Here is an 18599-nt window from a genome sequence, read left to right on the forward strand (position 1 = left end):
TCAGCCAATCAGGACGCGCAAAACTCAGCGGCTAATCACCGACCCGGGGGGCGTGGCCAGCGCGGAGCTCAACGCGAGGCTGTTTCTCATGCTGGCTCTTGTCGCATGTAGTTCAGCCTCAGTCTGGGAGGAGTGGAAGGAGGAGCGGGCGGTCTTCTCCGGTCTGGTTCTTCTCCCTCTAGTAAAACCCTTCTGGGCCACAAAATATTACCTCTGCCACCATTCCAGTGCCAATTTTTGCCACCACCCACCTCCAAATATCTCACAAAAAGTGGGGGGGGGGCTACCTTTGGCTGCAACCCCCTTACAACACAAACTCCAAGGAAAAGGAGAGGATTACTTCACAGACAATCACAATGGAAGGTGATGGACCCTTCAGACATCGGGAATTGCTCAGGCGAGCTATATGAAACCTGCATCCTTGACTTCGAGTAAAAAAAGGGTCCTCTCCAGTCACATTTTGATTCCTAACTCAGCTTCCAAAAGACTGTTGCTTTTTTCTTGAAAAAAAAGGAAGCTCAGAATCTGGGGCCCACTGCAGGCATGGGCCCTGCTGCAATTGCTCTAACTGCAGTGTGGATAACCTTGCCCAGATCCCTTACACCAGGAATGGGGAACATTTTTTTAGTAAAAAAAAACACCCACATTATCTCAAGGGAAAACTTCCAGGAGCCATTTGCCAGTGGTGGATAGGGCTAGAGATGACAGTGCGTGGGCAAAAGGTGTTACTCTTACCTTTATATGATAGGCCGCATTCCAGCCACACAAAAGAGACATTTCTACACTCTTACGATGCCATCCTGACAAGCTAGATTAAGGACATACCAAAGCACTTGGGGAGGGATGGAGAAGTGTGGATTAGGAGGGGATATGGCATCTGAAGGATCCTTAGGGCCACAGAGAAGCTTGGAGGGCCACATTTGGCCCTGGGTCTGAGGTTCCCACCCCTGCCATACATGGATTTTATCTGGTAGCAGCCCACCAGGTGCTGGGGCTCTGCAAAATAGTATATGCACCAAGCATTGCACACCCCACCCGCTGCTAGGGATGTTTCCTCTTAACCACATTTACCGTCAGTCACACACACACAGTTTCTCCCCAGCCCAACTTTAGCTTCTGCTGCATTATGCTCAAACTCTGTGGGACAGAGAAGAGGCAGAGTCTAACAGTTTCCTGGTACTTTGCAAAGCCGCTGTCATTATATCTGGACTTGTCATAAAGGTGATCCTGTTTTTACAGGTATAATTGAAGCGAAGCGTGCTGTGGTATTTGTTTTCCCCTTTTCTTTCCTCGTGGTCATTATCTACTCCTCTCCTTTTATATCAGGCATTCACAAATAATTTATCATTATTGGTGGAGAACTCCCAATATCCTTTATGCCCTTCCCAAATTAGGCCAAGCCTAGTGATAACTACTTGGTAACTGGTAAAGGTGAGTACAATGGATGCAACTTCAGAGAGTAGTGTTCTGTTAGGGAGGCATGAACAGAATTAATCTGTGCCAGTGTTGAAACCAACAAAGCTACCTTGCTTGGGTACTAACAGTGGCATCATGTAGGGTTTTGGGGGTTTTTTTGCCTCCAAAATAATGTTTGCAGATAACTGCATGCTCTTTCAGTTTTAGAATTTTCTAAAAAGGAAGCCAACACAGATTTTTAAAAAATCCTTCGAAATCTAGAACAGAACTGTTCTGGAACGGTAATACACAACATAACATTTATTTTCTGGAAATGTACGTTCTACAGCCCCTTGTTGGTGCCTGCTACCAAAAACGGGGCTTAGCTTTGGGGGACAACAAGTCTTGCCTGTGCTATGGCTTGTAGGTTCTTTAACTTTCTTCTTCATCCACTAAACTTCAACTGAGATTCCTGGGTGAGGACAAGACAGCACGGTTCCAGGAATAAACAACAGAAAAAAACATGGTATCTGTAGTCTAAAAACTGACTTCTCAAATACATATAAACCTGTTATGACTAATACTTTGGGACATATAATAGATAACAAAAGCTCTAAGGGAAGTGGAGGGGCATCAGACTGCTGAACTGTGGTTATCTCAACAACTTTTCCGTAGAGCCAGACTGAAGGTAGCAAGGTTGAAATCCAGCTTCTCGGCCCTGGACTAGCCTGATTCTTCTGGCTCCTCAACATCTATAAATTGAAAGAAAGACAGTAAATCTCTCAGTTCCCTAAGGATTTATCATGTTCCAGAATAGCCTGTATCTATGCCTACATAAACCTCATTATGAAGGGCCACAGAAAGTACCAGGTTCAATCCCTGGCATCTCCAGGCAGGGCTGGGAGACCCGTCTGACATCTTGGAGGGCCTAGCATAGACAATGCTAAGCTAGACAGACCAATGGTCTGACTTGATATAAGGCAGTTTCCTATGTTCCTGCTTAGGGAGCCAAGTGAATTTTTAATCATCTATATGCCTTGCATATAGAAGGGACGCGGGTGGCGCTGTGGGTTAAAACACAGAGCCTAGGACTTGCCGATCAGAAGGTCGGCGGTTCGAATCCCTGTGACAGGGTGAGCTCCTGTTGCTCAGTCCCAACTTCTGCCAACCTAGCAGTTCGAAAGCACATCAAAAGTGCCAGTAGATAAATAGGTACCATTCCAGTGGGAAGGTAAATGGTGTTTCCATGTGCTGCTCTGGTTTGCCAGAAGCAGCTTAGTCATGCTGGCCACATGCTGTATGCTGGCTCCCTTGGCCAATAAAACGAGATGAGCGCCGCAACCCCAGAGTTGGTCACGACTGGAACTAATGGTCAGGGGTCTCCTTTACCTTTACCTTTACGCCTTGCAGGTTGGCAGAAAATTCTACTCATTATTGGGAAATCTAAGGAAGAGGCTTTCACCTTGAGATGAATAGCACTCATGTTTGGGAGACACAAGCAGAGATGCCATACATCCTGTGAATGGTTGGATTTCTACTCATTTGTTCCCTACAGGTATGGGAACATGGCAAAGGGGAGGCTGATGTGGTTGTTCCCCTTTGAACACAATCCTCTCACCTTCTCACAAAGCCCTGCATTTCTTCCGAGCACAGGAGTGCCTCGCCCAGCATCTGAAGCTGCTCCAGGACTTCTCGTTGCATCTCCAGAGCAATGCGATGTATATGGTGGTTGGAGTTATTGTACATGATGGCATTCTGGAACATCAGCATGAGATCCCGCTGGAACTGCACCATATTCTGAATGCGGCCCTTGGAGAGGCTTCTCTTTATGGAGGAAAGATCAGCTGGCCTTCAGAAAGGAGGGAGAAGCGAGTTGCAATTGTCTGTCATTTTGGCCAACTTCTTAAGAAAAAAAATACATTGTCTCTCGGAGAAGGATTTGGGTGGTTATAGATTGGAAACTGGCAGAATTTTAACTTGGTAGCCTAGATAGCTCTCAGAGGAAATATCCAATCCTTAGAGTAAGAATTTCTGTTCCTCCATCAGTGGATGGTGGCAGTTACTGGCTTGTGTTGTACCGTGGATTTAATCTTCAAACATACTTTTCTTTGGTTGAAATCAGCCCCTTCCCTCAATTTGGATCAGGTCTGTGATGATTCTGGGGGTGGGTTTAACCCTTCACATACCCATACTGCTTCTTAATACATAAATCACACACTGAAGCTGCTATTATCTACAGAGTGGGTAGGTAGGAAGATGGGTACAATACAGGCGACTGTCTTTTCTCATCTAAATAATAGCCTCTGGGGGAGTGATTCATGTTAAGGGAATCTACCCCAGTACTAAAGTCCCAATCCCAATCCCATCCTCTACCTCACTGCTTTTCAATCAATAATAATTATTGGGTGGGTAAGGGGAGGGAATGGGAGACTGACTCATGAACCTCATCAATCCCACCATTGCATCCAGGCAGGCTTCTCCTGATCCAGAGGTTATGGAGAAATAGAGCTGAGTGTCATAAGTATACTGATGGCATCTGGCTCCAAAATGCCTAATGACTGCTTCCCAACAGCTTCATATAGGTATTCAATGGCATAGGGGATAAAATAGTGCCTGGCAGCATCCCATAATTTAACCACCAAAGGGGCCAAAAAGTACTCTCTCAATGCAGGTAGGACTGGAACCCCCCGTTTCTCATTCCATGGAGCCAGTCCAAGAGGCTACATGCACAATGGTATCAAACGCAGCTGAGAGGCAGAAAAGCAGGAATAAAGCTGCATTACCCTTGCCCTGCTCACTGTAAAGGTGGCCAAGGATGACTCGGTCCCATAGCCAAGCCTGAATCCAGATTGGAATGGGTTTAAATGCTCTGTGTCGTCCAAGAATGCTTGCAGCTGCCCTGCCACTACTCTCTCCACCACCAAGAAATTGGTAGCTGCAACTGGATGGTAGTTATTCCAGTCTGAAGGGCCCAGAGCCAGTTTCTTGAAGAGTGTTCACACCACCATCTCTTTCAAGGCAGCTGGAACCACCCCATCACACAATAAAATGTTCTCCACGCCTTGGACCCAAGGAATCAAACCCCCTCTGGTAGATTTAAGAAGCTAGGAGGGACAGAGATGAAGAGGGCATGTGGGCAGACGTATTGCCACCAGCATCTTATCCATATCAACTTGACTGCATAAGCTGAAACTGATCCCGTAACATTATCATAGACTCTGGCACTGGACAATTCGGCTGGAACTGCAACCATGGCAGTTGTTGTGACTTGTAGCCACTCCACAGCCTTATTCTCCGTACCAGCTCTCCCTCCACTTTCTCAGCTGACCTTTTCACCACATCTTTGTAACCAGGAGCCTGCTTCTCGGAAACGGGCTTCAGAAAGGGGCCGCTGTATCTAAGGGGGAGACAGAGATGAAGAGAGCTAAATAGGCTTCCCCATGTGCATTACACAACCCCTTGACTCACCACCGGACTTCATGCCACACCCTTTTCTGTATCTCAGAATGACTGGTGGGGATGACAGGGATTGGCAGATGGAAGTCAATCAGCTAAGAAATCACAATATAATAAGTAGAAAGGAAGGGTGAAATGCTCAGGGTAGAACCATGCACAGGTTTGTGCTGTACAGGGGGCAGCTCTGAATGCTGTGTATGCATAATGTCGGACCAAGAGAATCAGGCCAGGATGGGCTGAGAAAAAGGGACACATTCAGCTGTTGTTCCATCTTCCAATTCTAATTACGGGGAAGGGCTGTAGCTCAATGGAAGAACATCTGCTTTGGTTGCAAATGATTGCAGTTCAGTCTCCAGACAAAACTGAAAATGTCCCTAGTCTGAAACCTGGAGGATAGCTGCCAGTCAGAGTAGACAATGCTAAGCTAGAGGGACAAATGGTCTGATTTGGTATAAGATGGCTTCCTACATTCCTAACCCCAATACATATAGGACACTCCATTTCCTCCGGGCTTCGGTCCTGGGATCCCAGTGTCTTCCCCCATATTTTCACCAGTTCTCTCTGAGCTTGATCCACAACATTCTTCTGTTCGAGCTTTGACTCCCTCGGTATCCAACTCTGGTCTTTCCATGCAGGCTTTAAAGTCTTAGGTTTACTCTCACTGTATCAGTACTAAATTTTGGCACATTTCCTCTATTTATATATTTCCTCCTCTTAAATTTCAATCCACCCACCCCTCACCTTACACACATGGTTCACTCTCTTAATAACCACCAGATACAGGCAGTCGCTCCTGTTTACCCAAATACACCTTAATAAATTTGATGCTGCTTGCCAAAAAAACCCCCAGGGTGATAATCTCAGGGTGATGCATCTCTTAAATTGGGGGGAGGAGAGGACCCTCACAGGAAGTGGCATGCAGACACAGACAAATCGCAAGATGCTGTGTGACCTGCACTAGCTCTTGAATGGTTAGTATCAAGCAGCCATGAAGATGTGCTACTGTGGATGCAGCCTTAGTCCTCTTCGCCTCCATAAACCTTAATAACACACCTGTGGCCAGCCACCATCTTCCAGATGGACAACAAAGTTTTTTTGAAAAGCAAATGCTGCTGGAGAGGGTCATCTTGGCTCAGCCGCATCCTATACAGATAAGAAACGGAACAGATTTATTCCCATCAGGAAAAAGAAATTGGTGGGATGAAATGTGTTATTGGACCAGTGATGCAGCTAAGGTTTGTTAGCCCCCGATGGAAAAAGAAATTTGTACAACTTACCAATGAAAGTTAGTAAATGAAGGGGTTAAGGAACACAGAACTGTAAATTTCTAGAGAAGGCACAGCTCAGATACACCCCCTCACCTTCAAGGAGGAGGGAAGTCTTGTTTGTTCCCTGCTCCTCTCTCCCTCTTCTTTTTGAACCATGCAGCTGACCAGACACATGAGGCTGGCGCTCCCTGTCCAAATTCCATGCTTGAAGGTACCCTTTTCGTATTTTGTACTCAATAAGTTTTTACCTGTATTGTTTTTTCTGTAGCATTGATTGATGCATGAGTGTGACCTTTACTTAATATAAGTAAAGCATTTAAACTTATGAAGGTTTGTGCTCTATTAACTCTGAGAGTGGTAGAGACAGGGGAACGCAATTAGTACCCAGTGCTTAATACTGGGACATTTAAAGGTCTAACAACCTATATTTGCCACGCTTTGCAAACACTGCATATATTTTAGTTTTAAACTCTGCTGGGGGCCCTTTTGACTACAGAGTGAGTCAGCCCCATGTTTTTTAAATTCAGGGAGTCAGCCGTTTTTTGTTTTCTTTTGTAGTTTCCCCCCCACATGGAATATCTGGATTAACTAGTATTCCCCAGTTATTTCCTAACAAAGAGTTCCCCGCGCCTCCTCTAGAGGGAGCTTTAGGCTGCAACCCTATATACCGTATTTTTTGCTCTATAAGACTCACTTTTTCCCTCCTAAAAAGTAAGGGGAAATGTGTGTGCGTTTTATGGAGCGAATGCAGGCTGCGCAGCTATCACAGAAGCCAGAACAGCAAGAGGTATTGCTGCTTTCACTGCTCAGCGATCCCTCTTGCTGTTCTGGCTTCTGAGATTCAGAATATTTTTTTCCTTGTTTTCCTCCTCCAAAAACTAGGTGCGTCTTGTGGTCTGGTGCGTCTTATAGAGCGAAAAATACGGTATAAGCTTAGCTGGGAGCCAGGCCCCCATAACTCAGTGGGGTTTACTTCTGAGTAGGCCTGTGCAGGAGTGCATGGAGAGATGACTGGCTACCCTTAAAGTACTAAGCCTGAAGAGTAGGCATGATGCCATTTCTGAGCTTTGTGCCACCATTACTCACAAAGGCAAAGAAGCTGTGCTTGTGGTAGGAGAGCTCATCAAGGGTGTTCCATAGGGACTGGAGTCATCGTTGCTGTAACTCAGGTGGAAGTCACAATCTTTCCAGTCTTCAGCTTGTTCTTCAGCGCGTTCCGCAGCCACTTCCTGGTGAACACAAAATAGGCATGAGCTGAATTGGCAAAGTAACAAATGGAATATCAAACTCAGGGTCAGATGCCCACGATGGAAGATACAAGGATTCTAACTGGGTGGATCCATCTTTTCTCCACCCCACCTGAAAACGCAGCTAAGCCCTCCCAAGCAACTTGTTCTCACTTTCCCCCTTCCCACCAACAATCATGGCTAGCTCACAGGTTTCATCTTTCCCTTGGTGCTTATCAACTTTCACCTCACTGTGCTTCTCCTTTCCAAAGAATATGACCTCTATCCCAAAATGGGGAGATGAGGCACAGAGACAGAGACCTAAAACTCGGCTTGTGAGAGTTTCACCACTTACCTCTACGTTTTGTGGCACCCCATCCTTCAGCGTTCTCCAACTGAAGGAAGTATCATTTGTAAGCTCTAATGAGTAGTCATCTTCATCTGTTTCTCCTGCACTTTCCACAAGGCTATGCAGCATCTTCTTTTCCAAATCCCCATCAGGATTGTCATCTTGAATCTGAGAGTCTCCTGACTCCTCACACAGATGCTGTTGCTCTTCCATTCCTTCTGCTTCCCAGTTCATAACTGGCAACTCTTCTGAGACTTGAAATGCCAACTTTCCCCTTCCCTGGGAAGTAGCTCTCTTTTTCAGAACCTGAAGCTGACTTCCTTTAGCCACTTCCTCCTCTTGGTGGGTCACAGATCCCTTTATGTCTCCTTCATGATCCAGCAATCCCCTTCCAGGCAGCTCCCCAGCACTGCAAAGTGCCTGTGGACCCTGGGCCAGGTATGTGCTGCCAATGCAAAGGGGCTCCATCAAATGTGTTACCTGGAAGAGAGGGTGACAGGCTAAACAGCTTAAGATCATTACAGAATTAGTGACATCACAGAACTATATACAGATCTGTCCATTCAACACATCTTTTGTCCTAACGGGCATAGGATAGAGACGCAGCCAAAACACAGAATAACACTCCATGGGCATGTGAATAGAAGTGCATCTGGGCAAAGACACCCTTCCACTTTTGAATTAGAGGGCAGGCACCAACCCTTGTCAACACATTTATCCTGAACCTCTATCTCTACCCAACTGCATACAGAAATGGCCAGTCTGCCACGTTGGCTGGGAGCACTATTTTTTCAGCAGTCCCCTCTAATTGACAAGGTCACCCACCACCACCTCCGCCTTTTCCTCAACTGCACCCATCAGCAGCCATACCTCTGACAGGAACCTCAAGATAGCATCCTGCTTGTACCTCCCAGCCTCTTCTTGGTCCCCTCTGCCGGCACCTTCCCATGCCAGAGGACCACTCGTTCCCAGCTGACTCTCCTCCTCTTGGCTGCTGCTCTCCTCGACCTCCTCCTCAGCAGTTTCTTCCCCCTTTCTCCAGCAGCCTAGTTCCAGGTCAAGATCTGAGCTAGAGCCTGTGGAGCCCTGGGGAGACTGGCAGCTGCTGCTCTTCTCTGACTCCGTGAAGAATTCTTCTTTGGACTCCAGCCAGGTCCACACGTGACCCATCTACAAGAGGTACATGAGATGGGAAGAGGGTTTGTCACTCGCTCACGTGCTAGCTTCAGATCAGATCAGGTGTTGAGCAGGTAGTAAAGGAGCCAAGTTCAAACCCTGAAATACACAATCTATTGTGGTAATGCTCTCAGCTGTGACTTTAACCAAAAATTATCCCTAGCTTCTAATTGTCTATGTGGCCCTGCACATCTGCCAAGTCCCACAGCAATCCAAATGGTAAGCCAGGAGTGGGTTGCTGAAGCCTTGGGTTATATAACCAGCTTTGCTAGCAGTGGGGATTGGGAACAGGGCAACCCAGAAGTGGCTCAATGGCAGAGCACCTGCTTTGCCTGCAGAAGGGACCAGGATCAAACCCTGCTATCTCCAAGTACAGGTAGGAATGTCCTTTGCCTGAAACCCTTAAGAGCCACTGCCAATCAACGCAGACTGTACTGATCTAGGTGGGCGAATTGTCTAGAATGGTACAAGGCAGCTTCCAATGTTCCTGCATAATAGGTAAAGGAGGAGAGGTGGATTTCTCTCAATGCAAGGCGAATAGAAAAGGCAGATCCTTTCTAAGAACTATAATCCGTTGATAGCACAATTTTGCAAAAGAGTTGGAAGCCACTGCCTTATTACAACCCAGTGTGTCTAGAAGTCAAGATCTCAAAATTTTATCTAGGTTTAAAGGAGATAAAGATGCTGCAGGTGAAAGTCATGAAAGCCTTCCGTTAACACCACCCTGGGGAAACTGTATTGCTTATGCTGGGATCACTTAACTGGTGATTATCCAGTTATTCTTTTGATTATCCCTGAAAGAGTCTTCAGGATGGAGAAAACCAGTAAGTCGTTTTTGCTGACAAAACCTGAGGATGTCTTAAAACATTATGACGGTTTCTTATTTTACTCTCATTGGTGACAATATAAATTTTAGTAGACATATGTTTTGGAGGAACACATTGAAGCGTTTGCTGAGATCTCATGGTCGAAAAAGTGGTGGAGAAGCTGAGGTTGAGGAGCCCTAGGTGGGTCCCCAGGGCTCTCTATCCAACTCTCAGGACTCTCCCCCAGCCACTTCCCCTCCTCAGCCCACATCCCTCATGTGTTTTCTGTTCCTACTCAGGCATTGCTGTTCCCATCTGCCCCACCCAGCCTTTCCCAGACTGTGACTTTGAGAACAGCAGCAGTTGGGAAGAGATGATTTCAGGGATATATGTGTAGGTGTAGTTTTATAATTTGTGTTTTTCAATTTGATCCTTTTACACGGTTTTGTATGTTTTATGGTTTTCATGCATTGTGATTTGCTGTTATTTTTATTGATTATAGATTGGTAAATTCTTTATTGTGGTACGTGTGAACTGTTTAGTTATTTGCCGTTGTTTAATTTTACTGTGTATTATTAGATCTTGATTGTTGATTGTTGCTTTGTTTGATATAAGTTGTCTATTTTAAAGAAGTGATTTTTTTATATTGGATCAGATTGTTATTATTAACGTTTATTATGTGTTGGAAGCCGCCCAGACTGTCGTGATATAAATAAAATATTATATTATTTTCCTGTGCCCTCCTTGACTGCTTTTGCTGGGTTAAAATGTGTCTTGCTTGCTTGTATGGAGGACAGGTGTACTGTAGGTGTATAGAAACATCCACACAGTTGTAATGTCGCCTACTGTACAAAGGTGAAAAATCACATCCATTTCTCTGAGCACGTTTGTCTCTGGCTGCAGCCAACAATGACATGTTGCTCCCAGAAGGTATGAACCACAATGAAGGCCTCTGCACACCAGCTGGCTGCCCCTATAAGACCTAAACAATCATAGTATCAAGTCTTTGGCGTCTCCAGTTTGAAAAGTGGGCAAGGGAGAAAGAGTTCTTAAGTAGCAGGGCTGGGAAGGGAAACCTATCCATGATATTGGATCAGGCATGGAGATCCTGTTGTTAGACTCCAACTTCTATCAACTGCAGTCAGTATGACCAATAATCAGAGCTGACAGGAGTTGAAGTTCAACATCATCTGGAAAGCCACAGGCTCCCCATCCCTGCCTTGCAAAGTCACTACCAATGAGCATAGCTGTGCGCAGCACATTTAATGAGGGTGTGTATGCAGGGTTTTTGAATTTTTTCCAAGGATGAATACTTATTGAATACATAATCATAAAGGACATTGTTTGATAAACTGAAGCAACTAAAATGTAACTTTTTAAATTAACAACTAAACAAAAAATAACAATTTTTTGCTGCCGTGATAACAAAATGTCATGACCTTTAAACAGATGAGTTAAACCAAATTGACCAAAACAGATTATACGGTAGTTTCATCATCTTCCTGTCCTAGGAAGGTGGCAAGTGGTGCCTGGAGGGAAACAGAGCCATGAAACAGACACAGGCAAAAGAAAAAGGCTGCAGCTTCTGCCTGCATCTGTAAGCAATGGTGGGATACTTAGCTCCAGCAACAGTAAGAAGGAAACTGCAGGTCCTTTCTAGGCTTTTTATTCTGTCTCTCTGTCTGCTTCCCTCCTCCCCACTTCTGCCTTAGTCTCTCCCCCCATAGCCGCTTCCCTGTGGGTTGTGTCACCTGAGGCAGCCAGGCTGCTGCTCTGTGCTCTCTCCTCCTTGCTGTGACCTCATGTTTTGAAACCTTACGGTGTGTCTGGGCACACATAGCACACCTCTGCCAATGAAGAGACAGTAATGGACTACCACATGCCAGCAGAGGGCCATGGCCAACATTGATGTGACTATCCTGCACCCAGAGACAGGTAGAAACTCATCTATCACAGAACTGGGCTTGATAGACTAGCTCAAACTCCTCCAGAAAGGAAAATCCAATTGTTTCCTTTTGCTCTTCAGCAATTGATCTCCAAAGAGCAGAGGCAACTATTTTTTCAGCACCTGGGCTGGGAGGAGAGACTTCTCTTTATGACGGGGAGGAAGATGGGAGCTAGCAGACCTGTTTGAAATTGCTTGGCAGGTCTGATCTAGCTGATGGATTTGTCATTCTGGACTATGTAGTCAAAACATTGATTCACAGTATGTGTAGGTCTTTACAAACAAGTTTTTCTTAGAGAGGGTGGTAATGTAAATAAATCAATGCAGCCAGCACACCTTGCTCTACAGGATTCTCTACTACAGTTTATTATACACATTTACACTCCACAAATACAAAAAATATGTACACTTCACATTACAGTACGTACTAGCCACCAGTTGCTAGCTAATATGAGGACACTAATAGGACCCCAATACTGCTGCCCTACAACAGGCAGTGGGGCTGCTCTCTTGTTTCTGAGATTACCCTGGTTACACATTCCAGGATGATAGATATTCTTTATTATTGACAGGTCAGCCCTTCCCTGTCCATAGCCATTTTATCCTCAGGATCAGGAAGGTTCTCATTTTGCTTCCTGGGTCCAGACACCAAAGACTGGGCTGTTTCCTATCTTCAGCATCATTTCTTCATCTTCATATCTGCTTCAATGGCACAGCGCCGCCCTCTGGTTCCCCCATCCTAATCAAAATGCAAAGAGAAGGGAAGGCACTGTTATTAGCAAGACTGTGACAAAAGGAAAGACTGCTGGGTGCCATCTGTGTTGCCAGGAAAGACTGACTGCACAGACAGGCAGTGCCACTTGCCCTCCTAAAACACAGAGGACTACCTTATGAAACCAGCTACAGAGTTTACATGTGAACTCAAAAGGGGAAAGGGGGAAATGGACTTTTGGCATTGGCATATGTGATGATGTATTTGCCCCATGTGAAAAGTGGCAAGTCATTTCTTTCAGTGGGCAGAAAGGATGCCGGCTAACATACCTGATCAACTGCTGCTCTTTACAGAAGTTCTCTTCCAGGTGGGTGACCCTGCCACTATCTCCCTAGCATGTCCTCACAGCGGCTCTCTGTGAATGTACGGAAGCTAGAGAGATCACTTCCATCTGCTGCCCACTCCATCTGGCTGCCTTTCCTCATGCTTCTCTGTCTTTAATAAATAGGCATTAGAAAACAATCCCTACCCGCATTCCCTTGGGTGGAGGATGAACCTGCCAAAACACATCTTTGGGCAGAACAGCAGCTTTCTTACTATAGGACCATGGCTGCATCCATGGAAACAAAACACTGTATTTTAGTCTTCTTGCAATGCACACTGTCTAGAACTATCCCATAGTTTGGAGGCGGCTTCAACACAAACTGTTGCAAGAAGTATGTATGAAACAGCAGCTCATATGTAACTAGATTTCTCTTTACAGCAGGGGAAGATGTTATTGAGACAACCCCTCCTGGGGATCTTTTCCTCTGCAATTCTCAGAATAATTTCACAATTTTATTGTTGCGTTATGTCTTACAGAAAGCTGCTCTGAGAGTCCTGTGAGCTATGAAGGCAGGAACCAAGCTTTAGATGTGAATAATTAAATCCAACATAGGGATGCAGAGAAAACAAGGGAAGAGCCACAAGCCAAGGATATTACTCTACAATGTGGACTTTAGTGCGTAACTTTACTCTCTAAGCAAGAGTTGCCTTTTTAAATGTAGAATCTTGTGATCTACCCAAAGCCAGAATGGAAGGAGACAGACTGAAGAAATGAAAGGAAGTGAGCAGCCTGCAGCCAGAAATAACAAAAAGTCCCCCACTTTCCCCCCAGACATCCAATCACGAAACAATACACTGAAGCAAAAGGGGGTAGAGACATTTCTTATGTTTCAGCAACCCAGACATACCATAGTCTGATTGTAATTTTAGAAAGCCCCTCATCATGCAGACAATGTCCCCATATTGTTATTGTGCTGCTGAAAGCGTAATCATTAAGTACTTACAAAGAGAGAAAGGAGGAAGGCAGGGGAGCCCATGGGGACACTGTCCTGTTAAAAGACAAACAGAAGTAGCAAATGAATTTGATGGAAATATACACATCTACACACAGGAAGACAAGACAACGTGGCAGTCTAAACCACTGTTTCTCAAACCATGGTCTGGGACCCACCAGAGGGCCTTGGGCCACTTTCCAGCATCCTCAGGGCCACAGCCTCCCCTGTGCTTCCTCACTTGCCTCCCTGCCTCCTAACTGGACTGTAGCCTTTTGGCTGGACCAAAGACAGCACCAGCAAATTCTAATCATAACGCAGGAAAGTTCAGGTGGGGAGGAGGTAAAGAAGGCCTCCCTCCTCTCAGGGAAAAGGGACAGAAGAGGTGCTGAAGAAAGTTAGAAAGTAAGATAAAATATTAATATGTGTTGTTGTTGTTGTTATTGATACTAATAAGAAAATAAACAAACTGGGAACAAAAAAGAAGGGTCTAAGAAAGGAAAGCTATTATAGGAAAAAGTGAATGTAAAAGGACCAGAGAAGAGGAATGAAACAGGCAGTTTGAGTTGGTTGGTGGGTGGGGAAGTAAGTACAAGTTGAGTGTGAAAGGAGAATAAGAAGAGATGGGTAATACTGCTTTAAAATGCAGGTGCAGGTGGAAAGGGAAAAATATAAAAGAAAAAGACTTCTCCACTTAGAATATGTGAATCTGGCTTAACATGGGAAAGCAGCCACAATACTTGCAGACTAATGTTTGCACTTAGCTTGAGGAAAGGTGAGCTATGGAACAAGGACAGCAATTTGCTAGCCAATTATGGCAAGCTCTTCCTCCCTCTGCCACTACCTTCTGACTGGTTCACCTCAATAACGTTCAATCATCTCAAATTGGTGCTGGGGGTAGAAAGTTTGAGAACCCCTGGTCTAAACCAAAAAAGCATGTCTCGATTGGGCTCCTGACTTCAAGTGACTTCTCTGTCTCTAACCCACCACTCAGGTAACAGAATAGAGCTGCTCTTCACACACTGAAATGCCAGCCCTCCTCATCTGGTAGCAATCCTCAACTTCAAGGACAAATTAATTTTTCAGTGTACTAGATATTGAAAAATGCAGGATATGGGGGCAAGGGAGAGGGGCTGCCACAGCCATCTTTGTTACTAATTAAACCGAAAGGGTAAGCCCACTTCTATTCCGAAAGAGACTTCTAAATGAAGGATTCCAAAGCTTCTCTACTCCCCTCAAATGGATGCATCTATCAAATGGCTGAAACAACTTCCCCCAAACAAATCAAAGGTTCTTGTTAGCCCCCACCTTCTCTGAAGCATCTTGTTTCCGAGTGGAATCTCGTCCACGCAGACTTTTTGCACTGATCCCAGACTCAGACGTCTGCATGATCAACTGTGTGGCTAGAAATTGCTGCAAGAAACCACATAATAGCTATTAAGGTTCTCAACATGAATGCAAGTTTAGTGGCTTGCTACAGAAACAATGGAGGTAACTTCAATTTACTGGTTTGTTTCTAAGCCTGCATTCCTTTTGATTGATCGTAGGAATGGTAAATCATGCAGGGATGGTCAGACACCAGGTTTAACCTCCAAGAGGATCTTAAAAGCTAATGAGACAATAAAGATCTTCCCTAGTGTACTCAGTGCTTCCCATACAACATCCGGATAGGAACAGTGCCCCACTGAAAACTTCCGACTGTGGCTTTACCTGAATCTGCTCCAAGACATCTCGCTGCATTTCCACAGCCATGTGGTATACATCATGGTCAGAGCTGTTGTACATGACAGCATTTTGGAACATCAGCATGATATCACGTTGGAACTCTGCTGTGGTCCGGATTAGCCCATTCTCAATATTCTTCTTAATGGTTGATAAATCCATTGGCCTGTCAATAAAACACCAGACAAACGTTACCAAAGGAATTAAATTTATTAATACAATCTAAAAATATATTTAAAAAGAACTAAACTAGCTGTTCTCCCCACTTCTGCCAAGAATCTGATCATTGTACCTGATCAACTTTATTAATGCTAGATTGAAGAGACTGTCCCAGGTAAATGCTGGCAGTGTCTGAAATCTGCAGGCTGACTAACGCCCAGGACAGATCTGTGACAGATGGCATCAACACTAATTCAAAAACTGGTGACTCACCTCTGTACAATACTGTGGTAACCTGGAGCTATATCATCGGTCACGGGCTGCAAGAAGACATTGGCATACCTGTGCAACAAAAAATGTGTAAGAGAGTAACACAGGACTAGCTACTGAAAGTCTGAGTACATACAAGGTCAGTGGAAGTAACACAACTTCCATATGCAGAAGTACAGAACTGTTTCTCAACATTCTCTCCACTCATTTGCTCAATATGCTATAGCCAAGAGAATTCTACACCTGAAAATCCACCTTCTATGACTGGAGATACACAAAGAGGAAACTACATACCAGTGTTATATATGCATATTTTTGTACCAGTTCCATCAAACTGGCAAAGTGTAGTTGGGACTTGAGAAATATGCACATAGAGCAGTAGCAGATATGCAGGCAGATGGATGAACTGTGAATTGCACCACACAAAGATATGACACCCGCTGAACATAGAAGATAGGCTACCAGAATTCTGCTGCAGATGCCCATGTGGTAAGATCACTCAATACCTTTTCAGTTTGCTCCCATAGCCATCAGTACCTGGCATGTTCTGAGAGTTTATGTTTCAATTTGACAGCTTAGTTTTTCAAAATTTCATGGCGTTTGCCAGGTTTTGTACTAAAGGCTCACATGGAAATGCCTAGAGTTGCAACATTTAATTGGTTAAAAGTTTTAAAATATATTAATCTAAGCAATTAATCAACTAAAAAGATGCCCAATTAATCAGGCAGATTTTTTAAAAATTAAGTGCAAGTACTTCTAAGGACTGCAGATGGCAAACACCCTATTAAGAAGAGGCATTCCCCTTTCTCTCTCACACAAGGAAATGCCTCTTCTAGAACGAATGTTAGTATAACAGACACATACAGCAGTCTCTCCTCTTCCTACATCGGGGGTAGGGAACTGCCAGGCCATTTCTCCCAAACCATGGCCACCCACACACCCATCAGCTGACATCAGTTGATGAGTGGGAGGACAGGGTCTAATCCTGCATTGGCTACGCATTCCCAGCAGGGAACTAGTCCATGCAGTCAAGGCAGCAGTTTAATCCCAAGTTACTTCAAAGACTTTAGTATAGGTCCTGCACTCCCATTTGTGGCTCCAGTGACTCAAACAGGAACGTGGGTGCTGTTTTAAGGCCTTCTGCAAGTCTATCTCCACCCTTTTTAAGTCCCCGATCTTGGAGGCTTGAATGGGAACTGCAGAGAGACTTGGAAAAGGGTTTCTGAGTCTCCTCCTGCTCCCATTTTAAGCCTCTGCAATCAGTAGCTGAAAAAGGGGGAGTGCAAAAAGGTTCCCCATTCCTGTTCTACATACTTGGACACTGGATTCAAGTTGATTTACCTGTGATTGGCTGCTGCTCTCCAAACTAACATAATAGCCTTTTTCCAGATCTTCTGGGCCTGAATAGCCTCCTGATCCTCACTGCAAACAGAGCTGAAGAGGAAAAGGCATCTATTAGAAAAGGACACCCAAAGGCTCCTAAAGCAAAGCAGACAGATTATGGCCTAGCAACTAACCACGATCTCCAACATCCATCCCCTCCTACTTCAAATTTATCTAAGTTAACAAAAAAGAAAAAAAGAAATGTTTGCTGGTCTCCTAGCAAGCAAAAGTCTAACCTTGAGGCTTCCTCCATACAGCCAAGAAGTAGTACAAGAAGAAGAAGAAGAAGGTGACTATAACATTGCATGGGTCTCAGCTAATTCACACTACATACCACTGTACAAAGGGACAAAGTTAGTCTCAACTTTCAGCAGGCTAGTTGCATGTTCTGGGCTATCTAGTGAGTAGTAGTAGGTTCACCAATACTCACAACTGTGAGGAGGCGGGGCTGCTGGGAATGGAATCAGCCAAAGTGTGAGACTGCAAAGGCGCATTATGGATACTGAAGCCATCATCACTCTCACTCACAGGGGGCTCATTGTCCATTTCAGAGAGGTATCCCTCACCCTGATCTTCCTCTTTGGGCTCTTCCAGACTGGCAGCCTCACTGGCACCATCCTCCTCATCCTCTTCACCCTTAGATACAAGATTAAGATTCCAGCAAATCAAGTAGCACAACTAAGGTGCAGCTGCCAATAACAGCATCTGCACCAGCTGCCAAAGAAGACAGCAGAGGAAAAGGAAAAGCTATATGAACAAACATCTGCTCCTAGCATACTAGGGAGGCATGATTAGGGAGAATGCCTTTCAACTAACTTCCCCACATGAGTCTATCTGCTTGCTGAGATTTACAGAAGGGACCCTGTCCCACTTCCCCCACCCCAAGTCACAGGGCCTTCACAGAAGTGGCACCTCTATCAAAAGCCAGGTGTTTTTTCCTCCCTCTCCTACTTTTGAAGGATGGCAAAGCCCACTCTTCTCCATCAAGACTTTTTCAACAATTGAGGTTTTCAGCTTCTGCTACCTTCCCCTTGATTTCTGTAATTTTATGCCAGCATCTTAAAATCTATGGATGGTATTGTTGCCAGGTTTTGACATGCTTAAGACGAAGGATGGTACCTCATCCTATTAGCACAATTATTTCCACTTTTACAACAGGACTCTCCCTACCCCAACCTCCCCAAAGAGAGCCTGCCCACAGGCTTACAATTTAGAGGTACACAACACAAAAGGGAAACAGACTGGGTGGGAGGAAGAAAAAACAAACTCAAGTATAAATTCTTCATTTCAAATTCTTCCAGTGGGCAGCTGGAGTGGAAATCTTCACGAACAGGTGCCAGAATTGCTGGTCTCTCAGCTGCTCAGATGATATGGCCCTGCATTCCTCCTCCCCCACTGTTGGATGTTAATGGCTGC

General features: G+C 44.9%; 1 protein-coding gene across 7 annotated transcripts in view; it reads right to left on the reverse strand.

Moving 5' to 3' along the window:
• Positions 1 to 1701: 1701 nt before the first annotated feature.
• BRD8 (bromodomain containing 8) overlaps positions 1702 to 18599 on the reverse strand; it is a 30263-nt gene continuing 13365 nt past the window's right edge. For all 7 annotated transcript variants that reach the window (XM_083422176.1, XM_083422178.1, XM_083422175.1 and 4 more), the window contains 13 exons: positions 17614 to 17819; positions 17142 to 17234; positions 15804 to 15872; positions 15360 to 15537; positions 14958 to 15062; positions 13662 to 13706; positions 8565 to 8864; positions 7701 to 8174; positions 7206 to 7348; positions 5905 to 5994; positions 4724 to 4792; positions 3014 to 3244; positions 1702 to 2147 (listed from right to left, as the gene is read on the reverse strand). In XM_083422176.1, coding sequence (XP_083278302.1) covers positions 2141 to 2147; positions 3014 to 3244; positions 4724 to 4792; positions 5905 to 5994; positions 7206 to 7348; positions 7701 to 8174; positions 8565 to 8864; positions 13662 to 13706; positions 14958 to 15062; positions 15360 to 15537; positions 15804 to 15872; positions 17142 to 17234; positions 17614 to 17819 — 2010 coding nt within the window. In that variant the 3' untranslated portion in view covers positions 1702 to 2140. The remainder of the gene's footprint in view (positions 2148 to 3013; positions 3245 to 4723; positions 4793 to 5904; positions 5995 to 7205; positions 7349 to 7700; positions 8175 to 8564; positions 8865 to 13661; positions 13707 to 14957; positions 15063 to 15359; positions 15538 to 15803; positions 15873 to 17141; positions 17235 to 17613; positions 17820 to 18599) is intronic.

The sequence above is a fragment of the Podarcis tiliguerta genome, assembly GCF_965153285.1.
Source record: "Podarcis tiliguerta genome assembly, chromosome: 2".
Classification (NCBI taxonomy): domain Eukaryota; kingdom Metazoa; phylum Chordata; class Lepidosauria; order Squamata; family Lacertidae; genus Podarcis; species Podarcis tiliguerta.